This window comes from Thunnus thynnus, chromosome 13 (assembly GCF_963924715.1).
Source record: "Thunnus thynnus chromosome 13, fThuThy2.1, whole genome shotgun sequence".
Classification (NCBI taxonomy): Eukaryota; Metazoa; Chordata; class Actinopteri; order Scombriformes; family Scombridae; genus Thunnus; species Thunnus thynnus.
This window is the reverse complement of record NC_089529.1, coordinates 6,752,184-6,771,845: the sequence shown is the minus strand read 5'-3', so window position 1 is coordinate 6,771,845 and position 19,662 is coordinate 6,752,184. Positions and strand designations below refer to the sequence as shown.

Below are 19,662 nucleotides of genomic sequence, written 5' to 3'. Positions count from 1 at the left end.
CACCCCAATATGTGTTTTGCTTATTGTTATTTCACTTGCATGTTTGACACCAGAAGGCTGTTTTCACATTCATCTGCTGCAGGGAGAAAGTGTTCTGTGTTCACCTTAAACCTCACTTTATTTATTTAAATGCCTTCAGTGCACTAAGAAAGGACTTCACAGTGAAGTAGAAGACATCTTCCATCCAGCAGTTAAACCTTTGAAATGGAAAATATTTGCATATGCATAGATTCTGGATTTTTCTTTTCTTTTTTTTTGGTGGGAAAAATAATGTTATTATTTCAAGCTGATTCTTAAAACATGACTAAAGGGATCTTTAAGTAAATGTAGCTACTACAATGTAAAAATGCTCCATTACAAGTAAAAGTTTTGCATCAATAACTTTATTTATTATTATTCACAACATGTACTTAAAGTAAAAGAAGTAAAGGTTATATTGTATTATAGTTATATTATTGTACATTATATCATAGCATTATTGTTACTTATGCATTAATGAGTAAGCAGTATTTTAACGGTGTTGGAGTTGGAGCTGATTTTAATGATTTTACAGAGTTGGCTTGTTTAATTTGCTGTATATCAATACATTATATTTTATTATTCCTAGTCATAGTAGTAGGAGTAAAAAAAGCATAAAGTACAAGAACTTCAGAATTGTGTTTAACTATAGTAACTGAGTTCATGTAAATAGTGTTTTCCACCTTTGAGTTTCAGAAACTTCTGCCAAAAGATCCCGAGCACAAAATCAACAGCACAGAGTATCTGCCACAGTCAAAGGTCGAAGCGAGTATAAATGATCAATGAAACCATGTTTTATAATCTTTCCCATCTCACCACTGGTCCACTGTTTTTGGGTCTGTAGTAACATTCATCACCTTCAGCGCTGATAATGTGACCAATGGAAAGTGACACATTTTGTATTTTGTGAACTTTAAATGTTCACCTTACCATTCTGGTACTGTACAGGGTGCTCCATCCGTTTGGTACCTTTGTTTAGATGTTTTTGGGTTTGGTTTTTATTGTAAACTATAACCTGCACTTTCTATTCTTACAGACTTCTTGGGGGCTGCCACCTTGTTGTGAAGTGAATCTGAGGTTATGTTGGTATAGTAAAGTTTTGTTGATCTGTGGTTATAAATGTTTTTTCCTCTCCTCCACTTCACTTTGTATCGTCTACCAGGTAGTTAACAGTGAGTTTGAGCCTTTTAATGATGTACCAGCTGATTTCATCACACACTGTCTGTCTCACATCGAGGTATTCAGATTTTTCAGCTTCATAACCGCCTGCTTTACTGGCGATAACACTTTGGTACTAATGATAAGACCAAATAAATCTAAAACCCTTTCAACACTTTTCAAGAGCTACAACCAAATAAGCAAGCTGTGAAACAGAGGCATGATATAATCTTTTATTTTAACCCATGGGATTTAACTTTTACAGTGCATTTCTTTACAACAATTATTCATTAAGTGACATGTTTTAGCCACCACTACAGATCAGATCACTATGTATATTACATTTCTGAGTTCCTCTTAGAGATTTTGACTTCATGAACACCGTGTGAATAAAAATCCCAATTATTAGACAATGGATAACCACACAGGTTAACTAATTCAGTGACATCCAATCATCCATTGAAATGGTTAGCCTCGTTATCAAACTGAACCGTCTGTTAATCTTTAGTTGTCTCAGTGTTATTAAGCCGCTAACTATCTGTACCATTAAAACATACAGAGAGGTGGCCAATTAGAAACCTGCTGCCATCCATTAGAAAGAAAAAAGGCTTTAAAAATAGACAAAAGAACAAACAAAATATGGCACTATTGTCAAGGAACAACCAGTAGACACAAACACATTTTTTTAAAAGGGGACTGTGGCCGAAATCCCCCCTAAACAGAAGAAGAAACTCCGAGCACTTTGTTCAGTCTTTCCCCGAGCAGTCGTTACTGCCAGTTAACAATCTGAGGAGGAGTCATCAGTCAGATGGACGTCAAGCTTTATGTGGACATTAAGCCATTCATTCACAAGCATCTCAGTAGAAAACTCTGTTGGAAAGTCCTTTGTCACTTCACAGGATACCCACAGTACGTTCATTTTTTTTCTCAAATCAGAAGACGACTTTACAGTAGCCTGCTGTCTCCCGACGTTCACGTGTTTCTCTTCCTCTTAACATACCAAGCACACGTCCCACGAAACAAACAACACGCAGCCTTGCATCAATCTGTCCGTAAGGATCTCTCAAAATGTTGCAACGTGTTATACTGGAGAGAAAGCATTGATAAAGACAGAACCACATTGACTGTGCATATACATAATTCTGAAAACACATTGCAGCAATGAACACATATACGACCCACCAAATGCACATTGACATAAACTCAATCCAGTTACCCATTACATATTACATTCAGGCTCCAAGAAAAAGATGCGATGGCAAAGTAAACAGCAGATTTCTCCCTTTTGCTCAAGTTTGGTCTCAAATTCCCTCAAATACACAACAGCTAGTAGTGCACAAAATAAGAATACAAAATTAGACTTTTAAATACTGTAGCAGCAATTCTTTTCTTTTAAAGTTGAAAGCCTCCAGTAGTACAGGTAAAGGCTTTGGAGTCCCCGACACGTGGAAGGGTGAGCGATTGTCCTCTGAAGTGCGAGACAGTGTCTATACGGAGGGTGCAGGTGTTTGGTACTAAAGGTGGGTGACTCTGCTGGGGCGGACAGGTTTGAGATGTGTCTCGGACAGGGCACCGCTAGAGGAGAGCCGTGTGGAGGCAGCGGGACGCTGCAGCGCTCCAGGCTGAAAATGTCTTGAACAGAAGGGGTGTGTTCTTTAGGAAAACCTCCCCTGCTGCCACGCCTCCATCTCAAGTCTCCCACTTCACAGACTCTCCCTTTCCTCTTCTCCGCCGCTCAGACAGCCTCACAGTGCATCTCCGCTTCCAAACCGAGCCTCCCAAACAGCAACAACTCCTCCTTATCCTTCACCCACCCTCCCCGCAGCCAAAACCACAACAGGTCGGGGTGACAACGGGAGCGCTCAGCTCATCAGTCCAAAACGACCAGGACAGAGCCGAGGCGGGCCATGCTACAGGACGCTTCTCTCAGCTGGAGGCTGTGGCGATGGCCTTCTTAAGCTGCTGGCTGCGGATCTCGCGAGTGCGGGACTCCAGGAGCAGGTCATGGCAGGTGTTGCAGACCAACACCGGATCATACAGCTGCTGGTCTGGGATGGGCAGCTTCAGATGACAACAGTCTTTACAGAACACATTGCCACAGTTCCTGAAGATGGAGAACACACAGAGAGTTACAGTAAGATATTTTATTAATACAAGAAAGGAACAGGGCATTTATCTGGATCCGATGATTCCTGAATGCTAATTTTATTAGCAGACAGAGCAAAAAAAAAAAAAACTTCAGTGTGTGTGTGTCAAAAAGTGTGTGAAATATAACAACGTGCATTAATTAACAGGCTTTATACAGTAGAATAATAAATACCCCTTGTTAACACCATCATCTTTAATCACGGAATGTTTTTTAAAAGTAAAACATTTCTGCAGCTCAAGTATTGATTTGATGCATTTCAGTAACCGACAAGCTGAACACATAACAAAGTCTGATTAGTTGTTGAGCATGTGTAGCTTTATGCTTCACTGAGAACTGGACTGATACTAATGACTCGATCTAACACTTATTGAACATCTTGTGTGTGGACTTGTACATTTTGTCCTTCCCACACACACACAGCACCAGCAGAGTGATGTCCTGTCTGTGAATATCAATCTCTTTCCAATTTAGGACACCTGTCTCGGTTTTTCAGCGAATATAAATATAAATAGCTACCCAAGGACCTTTGATGCTGAATTGATCTAAAAAAACTTGATTTACTGCCTAGAAAATACAAATCAGAGTGTCTTTGAACTGCAGGCTGCTTCACTGGCAGAATCGTGCTGCAACAAGAGAATACCGAGAGAAATGGGCCAACAAAAAACACCTCAAGTTTAAAAGATAATAGTAAGCTCTCCTGAACAAATGATTAGATCGAATTATTTTGATGAGTGGATAAACAAATTAGATTTTTAAGCTCATCTTGATTTAGTGACCATAGAAGAGAGTAGAAGGAGATATTAGGGATTAAAGGTTTAGAGGAACCGTTCAACATTTTGGTTCGCCAGAAAAAAAGGAAATCTAATCTATCATCATTTGCCAAGCCGATGGGCTTGAGCCACAACACTGCAGTAACCCAGAACAACACTCCTGATAATACAAGGAAACAATGAGGAGCACAAGGTATCACAAGTAAATGAATGTAGACTGATAAGCTATGAATCACAAAGACTATTAAGAGTGAGACTTTATTAACTAATGAGGATGATGTTGGTTAAGTGGGGACATTTTTCTCTTTAAAACAAACATGTGAAGAAATATTTCAAACCCAGTGAAGTCAGTGAAAGAGGAGAACTGACTGACCAACAGTGTACCAAAGTTGATTTTTTCATTTGTTGGGAAATGTGATATTTTCTTTGTGTTCTTGTGTTTGTTATTGTAAGAAAACCACAGTGAAGCCCCACCTGCAGTGGTGACGTCTCTTGGCTATCCAGAACTCACAGTCACAGTTGAAACAATGGGAGGCCATGTGGTCGGGAACCCACCTCGTGACCTACACAAACACACACACACACACACACACACACACACACACACAGAGATATCTTTATCAGAAAAGTGTTTGGTAATTTGTGGTGCTCTGAGTCATTTAGGTGAGGGGGAGGAAGGAAGGTGAGGGAGAGGAGACGGAAGCTAAATTAGATGATAAAGCTCTGAAGGATGCTGACCTCTGTGTCCTTGCGCTCCACTCGATCCCAGCTGCCCTCAGACAGACGGTCCTCGCTGTGTGTCGACAGGGAGTCCTCCTCGTTGCTGTTGTCTGACTCCCGCAGACATGTCTGAAAAAACAGAGAGAAAAAGGCAAGATGAGAAAACAGATAGACCTAAAAGAAGAGAGAGGACTTTCTGAAGATAATCAAAAGTAAATATTTACAAACACAGCAGACAGGAAAAAAAGTTTCTGCTGTCTGACATCATGGGAAAAAGCTACTCACAATGTCATCCTCGTAGTCGATGTCTGGCTCTGAGGGAGGAGTGCTGTACTGTTTACTCTCCAGCCTCATCTGCAGCTGTCGCACCTGCTGCCGCAGCACCTCCACCTCCTGCTTGTAGCCCGCCTCGATCTGCCGCAGTCTCTGCTGAACAGCGTCCATGGGCACCGGCAGCCCGTCATCATCGAGGTAAGCTGGGGCCTGCGGAGGGGGAGGGGAGCTGGAAGCGGAGGGTGAGGAGTATGACACCGGTAGAAGCTGATGGCCTGCCAGAGAGTAGCTGTTGAGGGCAGCCATAGCAGGTCCATTCAGACCGGTGTAGCCTGCACTCCTAGCAGCAGACAGCCATCCAACCTGCAAAGGGCTGCTGGGACAACAAAGAGCCTCCCTGCGGCAGCACTGGGACCCGTTGGCTATGGCGAAGCCCTGGGAGCGGAGCAGTTTGCTGGCAAGCCGGCGGCTCTGGTAAGTGTTGGCCTGCAAGGCCCGGCTGACGCCAGAGTGACAGGCGGACTGGACCAGACCCTGAACGCTCTCCCAGTGGGAGCCGAGCAGGGACAGGTCAGACAGCTGGCTCTGGGAGATCAGGTGGCGAGCTGCTATCTGGGTGCAGTCTACAGGAGCTGCTGCAACCGCTAACACACGCTCTCTTCCTTTCACTACATCTGTCCTCACGTCCTCTTTCTCCTTCTGGGACTGAACTTGTGGCTGCGACTCAGGCTGCTCCTCATCATTTACATGATTCTGGGTAAGATCCTTGCTCTCTGTGGGAGGCAGGGCGGGGGGAAGCTCTCCTTCACCTGTGAGAGTCTCTGTGGAGTCCTCCATGGGAAGCAGTGACGTTAGCTGCTTCAGAGCCAGCAGGTCTGCAGATTGTGGAAGGCCATTTGTTTTGCTGTCAATGTGGCCGTTAAGCAGCAAAGTGGGTGTGGTGGCTGCAGGTTGCGTGCCGTTGCAGGGGAGAGGTAAGCACGGCTCTGATTTATGAGAGGGTGACGTGGTGCTGTCAGCAGTCCTACAGGGGCTCTCAGCCTCCGGTGGAGGAGGTGGGAGTTGAGGCTTGGTGATCTGAGGCGAAGCTTGTTGGAGGACAGGAGTGGGGAAGGGAGTGTGAGCGAGTGTGACGTCCTTACTGAAAGGGACAGGGGGAAGGGGCAGAGAGGGCAGGGGCTGAGTGGTGAGACAGGGCTCCTCTAGTGTGTCTTCACAGCTCTCTGCACCTTGGTCACCCTCTGGAGTCTTGGCAGGACTCTGATGTAAAGGTTCCCCATCACTGCTGTCCAGTCCAGTGTCAGGTATGACCTCGTCAGAGCTGTCTGCAGAGGGTCCTTCTGTGGCGGGCGAGGGCTCCAGGGCAGAGCGACCCTCCTGGCAGTGCTTATTGAGATTGGGGTCGCTGGATGTACGTGTCAGGGGCACCCCGTTCTCAAAAGCTGACAGCAGGTTGTCCATGGAGCGGGTCTTGGGAAGTCTGGAAATCAGAAATACATAAGGATCTATTTATTCCACATATGCAGAAATGGCAAAGATACAATTCTCTATTTAGGGCTCTAGAGGGCAGTCTGGCTCTCTGTAACACAACAGAAGCATTTTGAATTGATGTAAATATGCCAAGAACAGTAAGTACAGACAGTAATTTGCACCAAACAAACATACCTGTCCAGAGAGCGGGAGGTGAGTTCATCTCCTGTGACACTCGGGGGGAGGTAGAGCTCCATAGAATCATCCACAGCGGTGCAGGGCGAGGATGTGGGCAGGTAAACAGCTGTCCACAGCTGTAATGCCCGTGTGTGGCAGACTGGCTGCAGCACCTGGCAGACAAACAGCGACAAGGACATTTTCAGAAGGTCAGTATACAATAATAACGGTGCCTATTATTCTATTTTTGCTGTTCTACCACTGCAGTGGATGATGTATTAGGATCATTCCTATGCTTTTCATAGAGATCGTTCATAAAGGATAAGAGAGGTAGAGAGTGGGATGATTTAATCTTGAGGTTATAGTCAAATTTATGCTTTAAATAATTGATCAGAGAGACAGAGTAGGGATGAAAGTCAAAATTAGAGTCATACTATCCATTAATCATTAATCAAGCCACTTATTCTACACCTTACTCCTCAATAAGAAACTCTATGCCGAACAGCAGGAGGCGACCTCCAGCTGTTACTGTACTTGGCAACCACAGAAGCATGAGTAATACTGTAAAAACTGGTATGTACCATATCATGACTGGGGATGTAGAGGAAGTTCTGGAAGTTCTTGTTTCCCGTGCGAAGCAGGGACCAGACGGAGCATGTGCGTTTGTAGATGTTCCTCGCCTCCCTCTCGCGGGCGTTGTTACACAGGAACGTGCCGTAAAGACACGAGTATGTATGCTGCACCAACTTGACCTGGACCACGAGTAAGATGGGATATGAATCAGGCGCTTTGACATCAAGACTAGCTTTGGTTACACAACAATTGTGTCCTCGCTTAACATACATGGTTTCATGTAATGCCTGTAAAACCTCTCACACTTTTGAGGTTTACTGATAAAGTAGTCGCAAGAAAATGTAAAGTGAAAGAGTGCACCCACCAGGAAGGCCTCGTTGAACTCAAACAGGCAGGGGAACTGTTTGAGCAGCTGGTGAACACAGTCCAGCCACTGCAGGAAGACGGGACACTGCTCGCTCACGTCGTCAGCGTTCTCCTGGTGGCCGCAGCGGTCCCCGAATTTATGACCGTAGTCCAACCATTCAGTTTCTACAAGCACCTGGAAACCCTGTGGACCACATGGTAGTCAGTACTGGAGGTAACGGTATCATAATGCCACAAAAAGTATTTTTATAACAATGTGTTCACATGTAATCTACGTAAAACAACCCTCTTCTTATGTCACTGTATTTCTCTGTCCCAGTCTTTTCTGTATCCCTTCACTTCGACCTGTCTACAAACAACCGTACAGACTCTCACCTCTAATGTTCTGTAGTAAGGGTCCAGCAGGATCTTGGCGAGGGCTACAATCTGGGGTGTGCGGTCCCACCCGTCTGAACAGTGAACCAGGACAGGACGACCTTCCCTTTCCACCGCTGAACACACCAGAGTGGCTGCCTTCAGCATGACAGACAGGTGCTGCAGCCAGCGGGTGCTCTCGAGAGCTGAAAGCCAGCTGGAAACAGAAGAGGGGGGCAGATTAGATCACTTTTAGAGATTAGATAGATAAATCTATATTAAACCTGTCCTACACTGATGAAGTGACGTGGAGCCGTGATATTGCATACATACATCAGCTCAGGTTAAGTCAAGGTCAACTTGAGGCTGACAGTATCAGGAGGAGGGAGCCTCTGACCTACATCTCTCCAGGCCTCCCTGTGTCATTACACACCTCCATTAGAATAACAACAAGCCTTAAAACAACATGTGACGCACAGCTACGGGGTTAACCTATGTACTGTACATACAGCCACACATGTAATAAACACACGGATACAGATGTAAACACGCTAGTAAAACACACACAGCTGGCCCACTGAAAACATACATGTAAACAGTGGAACGGATGGAAACACAACAAACATATCCACTGTCGGTGTGTACAGACAGACAGCTGGCCAGCTCAGCAGGACTGAGACAGGACTGTGGCAGCGCTCCCATCTCTGTGTGGTGTTGCCTTACTGTGAGGTGAGGCCATTAAAAATGCGGGAGGGAGAGGGAGGCACGAACGAGGTCAGAGACGCGCAGGGAGAAAGGTCAAACAGATCGACTTACTTTCCTGGATCAGGGATTTGACTGCAGACAGTCCTCAGAGCCTGGAAGCTGTTCCGGATGGCGTGGATGTTGGCCATTCCCATGAACATCACCTCACAGTTAGGGTAGTACTCTGAATAAAAACAAACATAAACAACTCTGATTAAGGTCATAATACGTATAAAAGGCTTAGTTTGTAAGATACAGCAGCATCATGTGTTCAGATGATGGTATTCTCGTAGTCAGATGCAACATTCAGAGTTTTTGGCATTTGCATCTTCACAGAAATGACTTAGTGGTCAACCGCCATCTGTAAAAGTGATTGTCGCTGGTGGCAGTAATCATCTCCATTTTGTTTACTGAATATCATATATCAAAGCACTGTGGCAGAGCGAGGTCATCGTCTGCAGCTTAGTAAGACAGAGCAGTGCCCTCTTAAACAGATGCAAGACAATAACACAACATCTTGATATTCTGATTTTTTGCAGTCAGCTTCATCTTCGTTGAACTTTGACCTCTGAACAGGCTGACCTCTAAAGACAGGTCCAATAGCCTTCTAGCATTGATGGAAGTTGGAACATTTGTAGTTGCCACAGTTAATGGAAAAATGACTTAAACGTATGTCAGGGACCTACAGTTGTATTCTCTACAACACTATCATAGCAAAACCTGGTGAAAACATTAACTTTAAAGCTGCATTAATAATTTTTGGCCAGTTAAGGTCAGAACAAGCTGAAAACACAGCACTGACATATTATCCCCTTATAAACACAGCAAACATGTTAGCAATCAGGTGTCTATTTTTCACATCCAGCAGACACGAGATTCATTAGCGTTCATTTGGAGTCGCGTTCCTGACAAATGGCAGTCAAATATTCACTCTAACTAACTATTCTAACTATATACTAGTCTCCATTGAGAAAAATATTGGGCTCTTTAGAAGTGAGATCTACGCTGGAAACAAGGTTACTGAGAGAGCTGCAAAACCAAAAAATGAGCTAAAAGAGGCTAAAAAGCACCTTTGAGTCAAATTAGTCATATGATTCATTGTTAATAAAGAATATTTATGAGTGCAGCTATAAGTTACTCCTCAGTAAGTTTCTTATTCCTGCTTGAATCAGAAGCAGAAGCACAGGAGGTGAATACATACTCCAGATAATGTCATATGACTGACAAAATATTGTTAGAACACTGATCAATTTAAATGTGATAAATGTTGACATACACTATGTCATTTTCCTTTTTTCTAATATCTTACCAAATGTATTGACTCATGTAAGACTTTTCTGATCTCATCTCACACTAACCTTCACATTCACAGCCTCCGCCCTTGGCTCGGTTAGCCACTGCAGCGGTGTATGAGCGAGCATCCAGTATCAGCAGCTTCTGTGGCACAGTGTTGTCATCGCAGCCAGAGCCGCCCGTCAGAGAGGAGTCTGCAGATACAGGTGGGAGGACAGAGAGACTATTTTTATTTTTATGAGTGGACAGAGTTGTGTGAATCGAACTGCTGGGGAGGGGAAGAGAAAGGGAGTGAGAAAGGAGAAGGAGGGAATCAGAAGAGTGTTAGGGACATGATTAACACAGACAGACTCTTATTTGTATCCTACTAAAAATCGATATCTCATCCTGATGACACAGTGTTGCTATTGGTAACCATCACAAGTAAAAAGACCATCTTTCAACCCTTACCACGGAGAAAGACAGGTAATTACTTCAAGACTTAAGCTGAACTACTTGTTTCTGCACTCAGTGTCGCTGCCACTCACTCTCTAGCCTGCTATTGTGCATCCAGTAATGGTGTACTGATAATGGTGAAGCTTCTTTCATATGTGAATTTCTCTTCACAGCAAATGTACTTGTATTGTGACATATTGTCGTCATCTTTGAAAAATAACCAAAATAGAAAATGGAGACGAACAAACAAAAAAGTAAAACCGTGTTCAGAATATATTCAGAGTTGTTTTTCTGTAAAAGTTGCTCTTTTCTTTAGAAACTCGTAATTCTGAATATGATACAGTCACATTAATGGATAATGCATGTACTTCTTTCTAAATGGAAGCAACTAAACAATTCAGGAAATAGATTTAATGCTACTTAATCCTCCATAAATTATTGGAAATGCATTTGCTGAACAGGCTTTATGTATGCAGGCATTTTGTTAATGGAATATCGCTGGGCACTTATGTTCTGCATCATTATCTGTTGGCAGCCCACTTTGGAAGACGGGAATATTAGTTAGATATGTAAATAACGGAAATTATTTTCTTCCCTCTTCATCATGTCATGAGGTCATTTTCACAAATAACTGCTTTAAGTTCCTTTGCATTCTAGGCAGCTGCAGTGCTCTAACAGTGCATGGATGAATCTGTATACATATGTCATAAAAAACTTTACCAAAATCACTATCAGAGGAGTCAGGAGCTTCCCCGCGTTGTCGGCAGGCTGGTGCACCACAGGTACCCTTGGCTGCTGCGTTCATCTGACAGGCCTTGGCGATGGATGTCACCAGGTACTCATCATCTGTGTTCCTCCAGCCCCACCAGCTGATCTCAGGCTGGCTGCAGCGGGCGATCACCACCCCGTTCTTCTGGTGTCTGGAATCCAAGGTTATAGAGTCAGTGAACACAAACAGAGATGAGTCATAACATTTGCAGTTAGTGAACAACTCTAAATGACAAAAAAAAAAGGAAAACGCTCTTGTGCAAATTAGAGAAAACATGTGATACTGTGTGTAAGAAAACCCACCTGTAGACCACCACAGGGATCCTCTTCCAGGATCTGAAGGAAGCTACACTCTCTAGCTCCTTGTCAGTGATCCATATTGGAACTAGAAGCTTCTGTGGGTAGCTGGAGCACAGCCTGTTGATGACAGATGTACATAGAGATACATATATCATAGATAAATACAGTTAATACAGTTAATATGGCTGAATTATACATCTTGTGCATTGAAGGCTTTAGAGGAGTCTTTAAATCAGAAAAAACAGGGTAGTATAGTGCTTTGAGCTGCGGCAAACACACATTCTAACAAATACACAAGTGTTCTTTTTTTCAGGGTCACCACTGCATCTAGAGCTCTCAGCTTCGGCAGAGAACAAATCACAGAGCGCTACTGCCTGACTCCATCTGTCTCTGGTCTCCTCCTCCTCCCCCGTGATACTATCTTCAATTTCTAGTCACCTGCTGACTGTCTAAGGAGGGAGGGAGAGACAGAGACAGTGTGTGTGTGTGTGTGTGTGTGTGTGAGAGAAAGAGAGGGAAAGTGAAATACTGTGCTGAGTCATGGGCCTCAGCAGGCTGCGGCTTGTTTAATTAGCCAGTTGTCCTGTGTGTCTGTCTCCCTCAGCAGGATGTGCTCTCTTGGGCCCTCGAGCAGACTGACCTTTTTTTTCGTAGCATTTATTTGCCCAGACAGCAAAGGAGACGCAGGAGTCGGATACAGAGGTACACATGCAGAATCACTGCGTTATTTCTGCTCGAGTGAGTGCTAAAATGCTATTTATGCATGTGTGTTTAAGACTGGGTTTGGTGAGAGTGCTGCTGGACTGAGAGGTCAGATCAGGTAAAGGTACGCAAGTATACACTCTCACCTGTGTGTACCTGTATTGTTAAGGGAATTTAAATGAATACTCCACTCCAAATCTATCTTTTGAGTGTTAAACACTCTCCCCCTGTTGACTCTGTAAAGTTTGTATGTTCCTATGTGGAGAACGGTAGCTGTCGTCATCCTAAATTCATAGCAGTTACAATGGATACAAATGGTAACCCAGCAGAAAGTATCAAAATGTCCATAAAAACTTCTCAAACCCCTCCAGTAGCATATTTCACATCTCTGCTGTTGATCTGTTTGTTCAACAAAATCTTTGCTGTACCAATAAATCACTAAGTAAGTTACTTAGGGCAGAGCTTCAGAGCTATAAGAAGGTGACTGCGCGACACGGGGGTAATATTTTTAGTGATTTATTGGCAAAGCAAGGATTGTTTGGAATTTACTTGACATATTGATCAACTGTGGAGAAGATTATGCAGTAGTTTCTACGGATGCTTTGATACATCTTGACACACCTTTTTTCTGTGACTCCTGGAAACCGCTGAAACCTATTTGCATTGCAGTAAATCCAAGCTGACTATACTGTAGCTGCTGTCCTCAGCGAGCATCTTACAAGCTTCTAAGAGCAACCTCTCAAGCCGTTAACATACCCTAAAAGGAATATGTTGTTGTCAATTTAAATCCAAGCATATTCCTGCCAAATTTCCGTCCAAAAGTAACTCTGTAAATCAGTGCTAATTCAAAACTCCCGTTTCCCTGAGATGAGATGTGCCAATGCACTCACAAGCTGTTCGTCGCACAATCTGTTCAGTTTGGCGACATTATGGCGACAGTGTCTCTAGTCCTGCCTGATTCCAGCCCTATGCTCTGTCACAGCTCTCAAAAAGCTACTTGAAATGCCATCACTCATCATTCACTTCCTAAACAATCATCATGACACTTAATAGTGATAGTACTGTGCAAGTATCTGCCCGGCAGAGGTGTTAAGGTATCTATGGTAAAGTATCTGTGACATACTTGTAGTTGCAGTTTATGTCTGACACTCTCCAGACGTTCTGTGTGTCGAAGCCCATCCTCTTGACCTCTATCTCCATTCTCTGACGCACATGATCACCTGCAGACAGATTTTTATATTTTAACAAAGCAGGCAATCTCAGAGGCCTCATTGTTCTCAAACTTCGGTCTTGATTGTTGTGTGTATGGACCTGGGCGACAGAGATGAACGTGCTGGTCCTCATCATCAGCGCAGCCTCCCAGACACCACGCATGATAGGCCAGGGCGAACAGGTCCTCCAGCCGGGATGGGTGAGCTATGGCCCGGGTCAGACGTTTGACCCACTCCTGGCACTGCTTGAATGTTGCAAAGTGGCATCTGTGGAGAACCCGATGTAAAGATTAGAAATATTACTGAGATTCAAAATCAAAATATCTTGTTTATACACTGGAGAGAGGGAGAAAAACAAGAAAAACGTATTTCTTCAAATGTTCAGTGATTTTCCAGCCGTTAAACAAGAGTAATAATATAACTGCTTAATGATGGGGAACCAAGATGCCGCTGGCACATCTGCTGCTGAAAATATGAAGGCTTTTTGAAGGTTTTGAACTTTACAGATGTCTGTGAACAGATGAGAATTTCTGTCTGCTGTGAAATAAAAGCAGGCCTTGGATTTTTTTCCCCTTGAAACTGTTTTTTTTTTAAACAAGTGAAAGCATTCTTAGTGGTAGTTATATATTTGCCATCTGTCTGATCTTGGCAAATGACCATGTAGTGATCACAAATTAAACAAAACTGCCAATAACAACAGCTCCAAATCAACAAACGCCACAGAGCATACACTGATCAAAGAACACTCCAAAGTACAACCTGCAATCATCCTTATTTTAGTCAGCTTTTAACAAAACATTAGAAGATTAGAACTAAAGCCATATTAACTGGAAGAAAATTACAAGACATCTATTGTTATTATGTCCAGGATTATCAGGAAAAAATATGGAAATATACCTATATGCAACTACAGAATCATAATGGATCTTTCTAGATATTCATAACAGTATTCAAAGCATCATCATAATTCTTTCCTGTGTGTTTCAGTGATTTATTACATTCTGATCTCTCACAAAATATATAAAACATATTGTACGTCTGCAATTAATGATTATTTTCATTATCAAGTAATCTGTTGAATATTTTTACAGATTACATGTTTTGTCTATAAAATGTCAGAAAATAGTGAAAAATTGGCAAAGAGTTTTGTTTGATCAAAAGCCCAATTTGGAAAGATTTTCAATATATATATAATGATATAAAATAGAGAAAAGTAGCAAAGCCTCATATTTGAGGAGCTGGAAATAGTCAATATTTGACATTTTTCCTTGATAAATGACTTAAACATTTAATCAATAACAAAAATTGTTGTTAATTAAATTTCAGTTGCCTGACTAATCAATTAACCAACTAATCATTTGAGCACTATTGCACAATAATGCAATCCTCCATGCATAAATAGCTGGACATAAAATCCTGTTGTCCTGCTAACACAAAAGCATACCAAAAGAGAAATCACAAGTAGAGAGTAGAAACAAAAAACATCTAAAATATACACAATCTGGTGCTTTCTTAAACTTTAAATCTCACAATCAAAATACTGTGTTTTCACACTATAACTCACTTCACATAGGCAGAAATAACCCTGTTGAACTGTGAAGTCACAAGACATGATGTCCGTAATCCAAAATGTCATTAAGTAATTCAGGAGGGAGAGGTGAGGATGGAGAAGCCCAACACCACTGGTATTATATTAGTGTCACTTTTTTTACAACTACAAAAGTTGTGACGACTATTTTTAAACCTGGAACTATTGATTAACATTTAAGCTTGGTAGAGTGTGATATAAATTGCCTCCTCATGGCCAGAGAGAACTAAACTATGGTATTATTCATTCAAACGAGTACCGGAGCATGGTGATGTATTTACGTCAGCATCAATCTGTCTGCAGGTTTAACACGATGTCTTTAGTGTGTGAGTCACTTTCTCTCTTTACCTGACAACTTTGGAGTCTTTGCAGATGATGTGCAGCTGGAACATATCTCTGCTCTCCACACTGTCTATCAGCCTGAGAGGCACCTGTAGGGGGAGACAGAGAGTCTGTGTCATCAGTCTGATGGCCCGCTGTCAGAGCAGACAGCACATCTGCAAAGAGGTTGCCACCCTCTGGTCTAGTACAGACAGCTTCTACCTTACTGTAGAGGAGAAGGAGGCCTCTGCAGTATATTGACTTTGTCCCTAGACCTCTATTATTATACAAACCGACAGCTAGAAACCTTGTCTATGGGTTGTCTACTTAGTTTTCTTGGCCTTTGAGTAATCCTGTGCGTGGACTGATGTGTTACTGAAGGTGATTTAGACAATAACCCACTGAAGTTCATATTCGGAATGAGAAAATAACAACTATTTCATATCTTATGGCAGAAAATGGTGCTCATTACGTCTCAAGCTCAGCCAACATACTGCACCACAATCACTGAGCAAGGTGCTTTCATTGAAAATTATAATGAGCCCAGTGTTAGCACTCAGATGGATGTAAAGTACAATTTGTCCTCAGTACGCTGTAATCGAATAGAGTGAAGAAGAGCTGAGTGACTAAAGCTGTCTAGACTGTGGCAGAGGGTGGTGTTTTATCATATGGTACTCACAGATATCTCATTGTCCACACCTGGGTAGGTCTAAAACACAGTGACAACATGGAGCACACACAGAGAGAGGGAGGGAGGGAGGGAGGGAAGACACAAGACAGGAGGAAATGGAAAAAAAAAACTATTAAACCAAAAAAATTCAGGAGACAAAAGGAAATGAAGAGTTAAAAAAGGAAAGAGAACATCAAAGAGGTTGAGAGATGAAAGATAACCGAGTGGATCACGCAGTGTGCTACTTGCAGCACATGACCAAGCCAAATTGAAATCATGGAGAGAAAGACAAACATAGACGGGAGCAAAGGGCAAGAAAACAGCTTAGAAGTATGGGGATGAGTTGTGAAGGGGGGGGTGTGGGTGAGAGGTTGTGGCTTGTTGGCATTCATACAGAGTTCAACCGTGTTGTCGGGGTCAAGGCAGGACTTCCCAGTAGGAAGTCAGTACGATGGGGACCGTTAGCTGCTGACATTTGGTCTCAGTGCGCAAATCTGACTCCTCTACTAAACTAAGTCAACGTGAACATCCTAGTGATCCGCGCTCAAGTCGGCCTTTCTCTTTCTTCCCAAATCCCTGTCATCTTTTCCAGGAGCAGAATCCTTCTGGAAAAGATGACAGGGATTTGGGAAGAAAGCAGGAATTTCGCTGCCAGTGAACACAAACAATTGGCCTGTTTGTGTTTGAGCAAGGCCTGACGTCAGCAGGAGCGGGGCTGGTGGACATCAGTGCCAATGGGGGCCGGGCCCTTGGAGACTAGATGTCACATTAAACCTCCCCTGCCTGAACATCAGAGGGCCCGCTACTCCTGTGGTAGAGTCCTGGTACAAACAGGCTCAAGCCAACTATGCTGACTAAACCACTTTACGGGTGCTTCATGTAAAGTACTTGTAGGTTTACTTGCCTTGTTTGCACAATTATGTGTTTATAAAATTTATATGGGGGAAAGGGAAAGGCCTATGTGTGTCCAAACTAAACACTATAGTCTCCTCTCTGCTGCTATTGGCTTCTGTGGTGGCGTGGCACAGCAGTGCTAGTGAGACACTCTTGCCATTTGGACTGAAGTGAATTTCTGCTTTTGTGGTTTATAGCCTGTGATGTGTACTTACATTGATGACAGAGTCCTTGAACTTAATGTGGAGCCTGTAGTTAGATATGGCAATGATGGCTTCATCGGCACGGCCAAGATATTCCACCCCTTCCCCCTGAAGAACTGGGAATGGCACCTGTAGGCACACAAAACAACCAGACTGTTGAAGTAGAAGAAGCAAAAACATTTCAACAATACCTGCTTACTTTCAGGCTTTGTTATGTCTACTGGACGCATAATCATAACATCCACATTTCTATTCTTAAACCTGTGCTCTCAGTGTTTTAGAAGCTCTTTCTAATTACTGAAGGTCTTGATACAAAACTCTAACAAGACTCTAACAAGACTAAGAGTCTACAGAGAATGCTGACATGCAAATTTTCACCTCATTTCCTCTTTTAGTTTTAGTTTAACATTTTCTAATTAGTGCTAAGGCCATTGTACAGCTGAGGCTTTTAAGCTATTACAATTTATCCTGAGGTGAACATGAATGTGTGAATTAAATTCATAGCACTCCGTTCAAGACGTTCGAGACATTTCACTAAAAACTACTAATAACAACCTCATGGTGGCACTAGAGGAAAGATAAGGGGTTCACCAAAGTCATTAGGATTCATCATCTGGGAACCATGAGTGTTTGTACAAACATTTTGTGCCAATCAACATTTCTTCTCCTGTGGACCTGTGGCTGCATTTCAAGTGCTGTATGTTTAACCTTTGAAGTCAACAAGTTTTCCACAACACATCCTCTGCAAATGTTTCAAAATAAAAGCCTTGTTAAGAAATGGAGGGTTTCTGTCCACTAGAATGCTAGGGGCTTTTAATTTAAAAAGGATAGAGGAAGTATTGAGTTTGTATTAACAGCGTAATGAAGTAACTTTAACAGGGCAAACAGGAGCGGATCAAAATGAGTCTTCGTTCTAAAATATGACAAATTATACTTATCAAACAGTGGGAATTAAAATAAACATCTGCCTCTAATACAGGCCTGCTTCAAACAAAGGCCTCAGTTACTATTTGAAGATATAGTGTATGTCTATAAAGGCCATAGGATCCTTTTAAAATATATATTTTATTATTTCACAAACGCCTTGCAATGACACCACAGACCACTAGGGGTCCCCTGGTTGAGAAACAATGATCTAGTAGATGTTGAGATATGTCACTGGATAAGTAAAAAAAAGTCAAAGTCAGGTATCGAAAAATACATAATTTTGGTATTGAAACTATAGCCCAACCAGATTTCGGAGGCCGATACTCATATATCGCCTTGTGGGAGTTCTTAAAAATCCAATTACAGTAGTATTGCTTTTTTAAAACACAAATACATAACATAAACAAACAATCTTGATGAGTTTTTTTATTATTGTGACCAGGTGAGATACTGATCAGAACATTTTCAAGTGGAAAAATCCATTTGTAGTGTTCTCTGGTGGACAAACAATGTAACGGGCCTGGCTGATATACTGGTCTAGCTCTAACTGAACCTTTCATAATAAGCATCATACTGGAGTATTGAACATTTTCAAATATTCAACACTAATCAAAACTAACAGGCAAAGTTCAGGTTTGCAATATTTGTATGAATCCATCCTGCCTAACAGAAGCTAAACTTGTAATGCTTGAGGACAGAGCGCCCCAACCTTACAAATATGAGAAAAGGGGGACATGGATGAAACGGTGTGCATGCGTAGCTGTCCAATTAGTTTTACAGAAGGACCTTTGTGAGCACAGAGGGCATGTTTGTGAGCTTGAATGAGCAGGCAGACAAGAGGCTGGGCTGGGAGACTGTCTGCATCAGTGCTGACGGTACAGTGAGGGACCCCAAACTGTCTATTAACATTCTTACTTGTACCCATTTTATTACAGACACAGCCAAGCCTGGGCTTTGGCTGCAACGAGACCCCTACATTAAGATAATTGGTTCCCAACAGAGGTTAATAGAAACATTTTTTATTTCATTGTGAGGCAGAGCATTAGCTGCTTTAAAAGCTGACCGTGTGGAAGACAGACAGCCACAGTTGCCAATTTCTAAAGGATGTCTCAATCCATAGAAAAATGGAAGCATCCAACCAATTTCAGAGTGGTCAATTTCATGCTGACCACTCTGGTAAATGTTTTGTTTACTGTAGATGCTTTTTCAAGGGATTTAAAAATGACGTCCTGCATTTCAGTAATTATAAGGCTTTTTATAACTGCTGTCAATCAGGAGGATTTAAGCTATAACATTATGTACAGAGATTAAACAATTTCCAATCACCTTGCATAAAACATTCCTTCTAGGTGATGTAAAACAATAAAGCCTGTTGGGAGATATATCATCGCTGTGACATCGCTCTCTGAGCTGACAAATTGAGGATTGTGTTACGCTCATTCATTCCTTACTTACATGACTGATTCACACTTCACTTTTCAGTCATCACTTCTGCATGCTTGTCTGCCTGCACTAATATTCTGGCTGCTTTAATATAATCATAGTCATTGGGGACCACGAATGGCGACTCAGCTCTTG

At 42.4% G+C, this 19,662-nt stretch overlaps 1 protein-coding gene across 5 annotated transcripts in view; it reads right to left on the bottom strand.

The window, feature by feature from the left end:
- Positions 1-1,395: 1,395 nt before the first annotated feature.
- The window catches only part of mtmr4 (myotubularin related protein 4), a 44,639-nt gene continuing 26,372 nt past the window's right edge, over positions 1,396-19,662 (bottom strand). For 4 of the 5 annotated variants that reach the window (XM_067607509.1, XM_067607511.1, XM_067607510.1 and 1 more), the window contains 17 exons: positions 17,170-17,286; positions 16,070-16,099; positions 15,418-15,500; positions 13,582-13,748; positions 13,394-13,490; positions 11,572-11,685; positions 11,221-11,420; positions 10,131-10,259; positions 8,845-8,956; positions 8,050-8,245; positions 7,673-7,858; positions 7,317-7,487; positions 6,754-6,908; positions 5,101-6,568; positions 4,834-4,944; positions 4,570-4,658; positions 1,396-3,280 (listed from right to left, as the gene is read on the bottom strand). In XM_067607509.1, coding sequence (XP_067463610.1) covers positions 3,103-3,280; positions 4,570-4,658; positions 4,834-4,944; positions 5,101-6,568; positions 6,754-6,908; positions 7,317-7,487; positions 7,673-7,858; positions 8,050-8,245; positions 8,845-8,956; positions 10,131-10,259; positions 11,221-11,420; positions 11,572-11,685; positions 13,394-13,490; positions 13,582-13,748; positions 15,418-15,500; positions 16,070-16,099; positions 17,170-17,286 — 3,603 coding nt within the window. In that variant the 3' untranslated portion in view covers positions 1,396-3,102. The remainder of the gene's footprint in view (positions 3,281-4,569; positions 4,659-4,833; positions 4,945-5,100; positions 6,569-6,753; positions 6,909-7,316; positions 7,488-7,672; positions 7,859-8,049; positions 8,246-8,844; positions 8,957-10,130; positions 10,260-11,220; positions 11,421-11,571; positions 11,686-13,393; positions 13,491-13,581; positions 13,749-15,417; positions 15,501-16,069; positions 16,100-17,169; positions 17,287-19,662) is intronic. The other variant, XM_067607508.1, reaches the window with a different exon arrangement.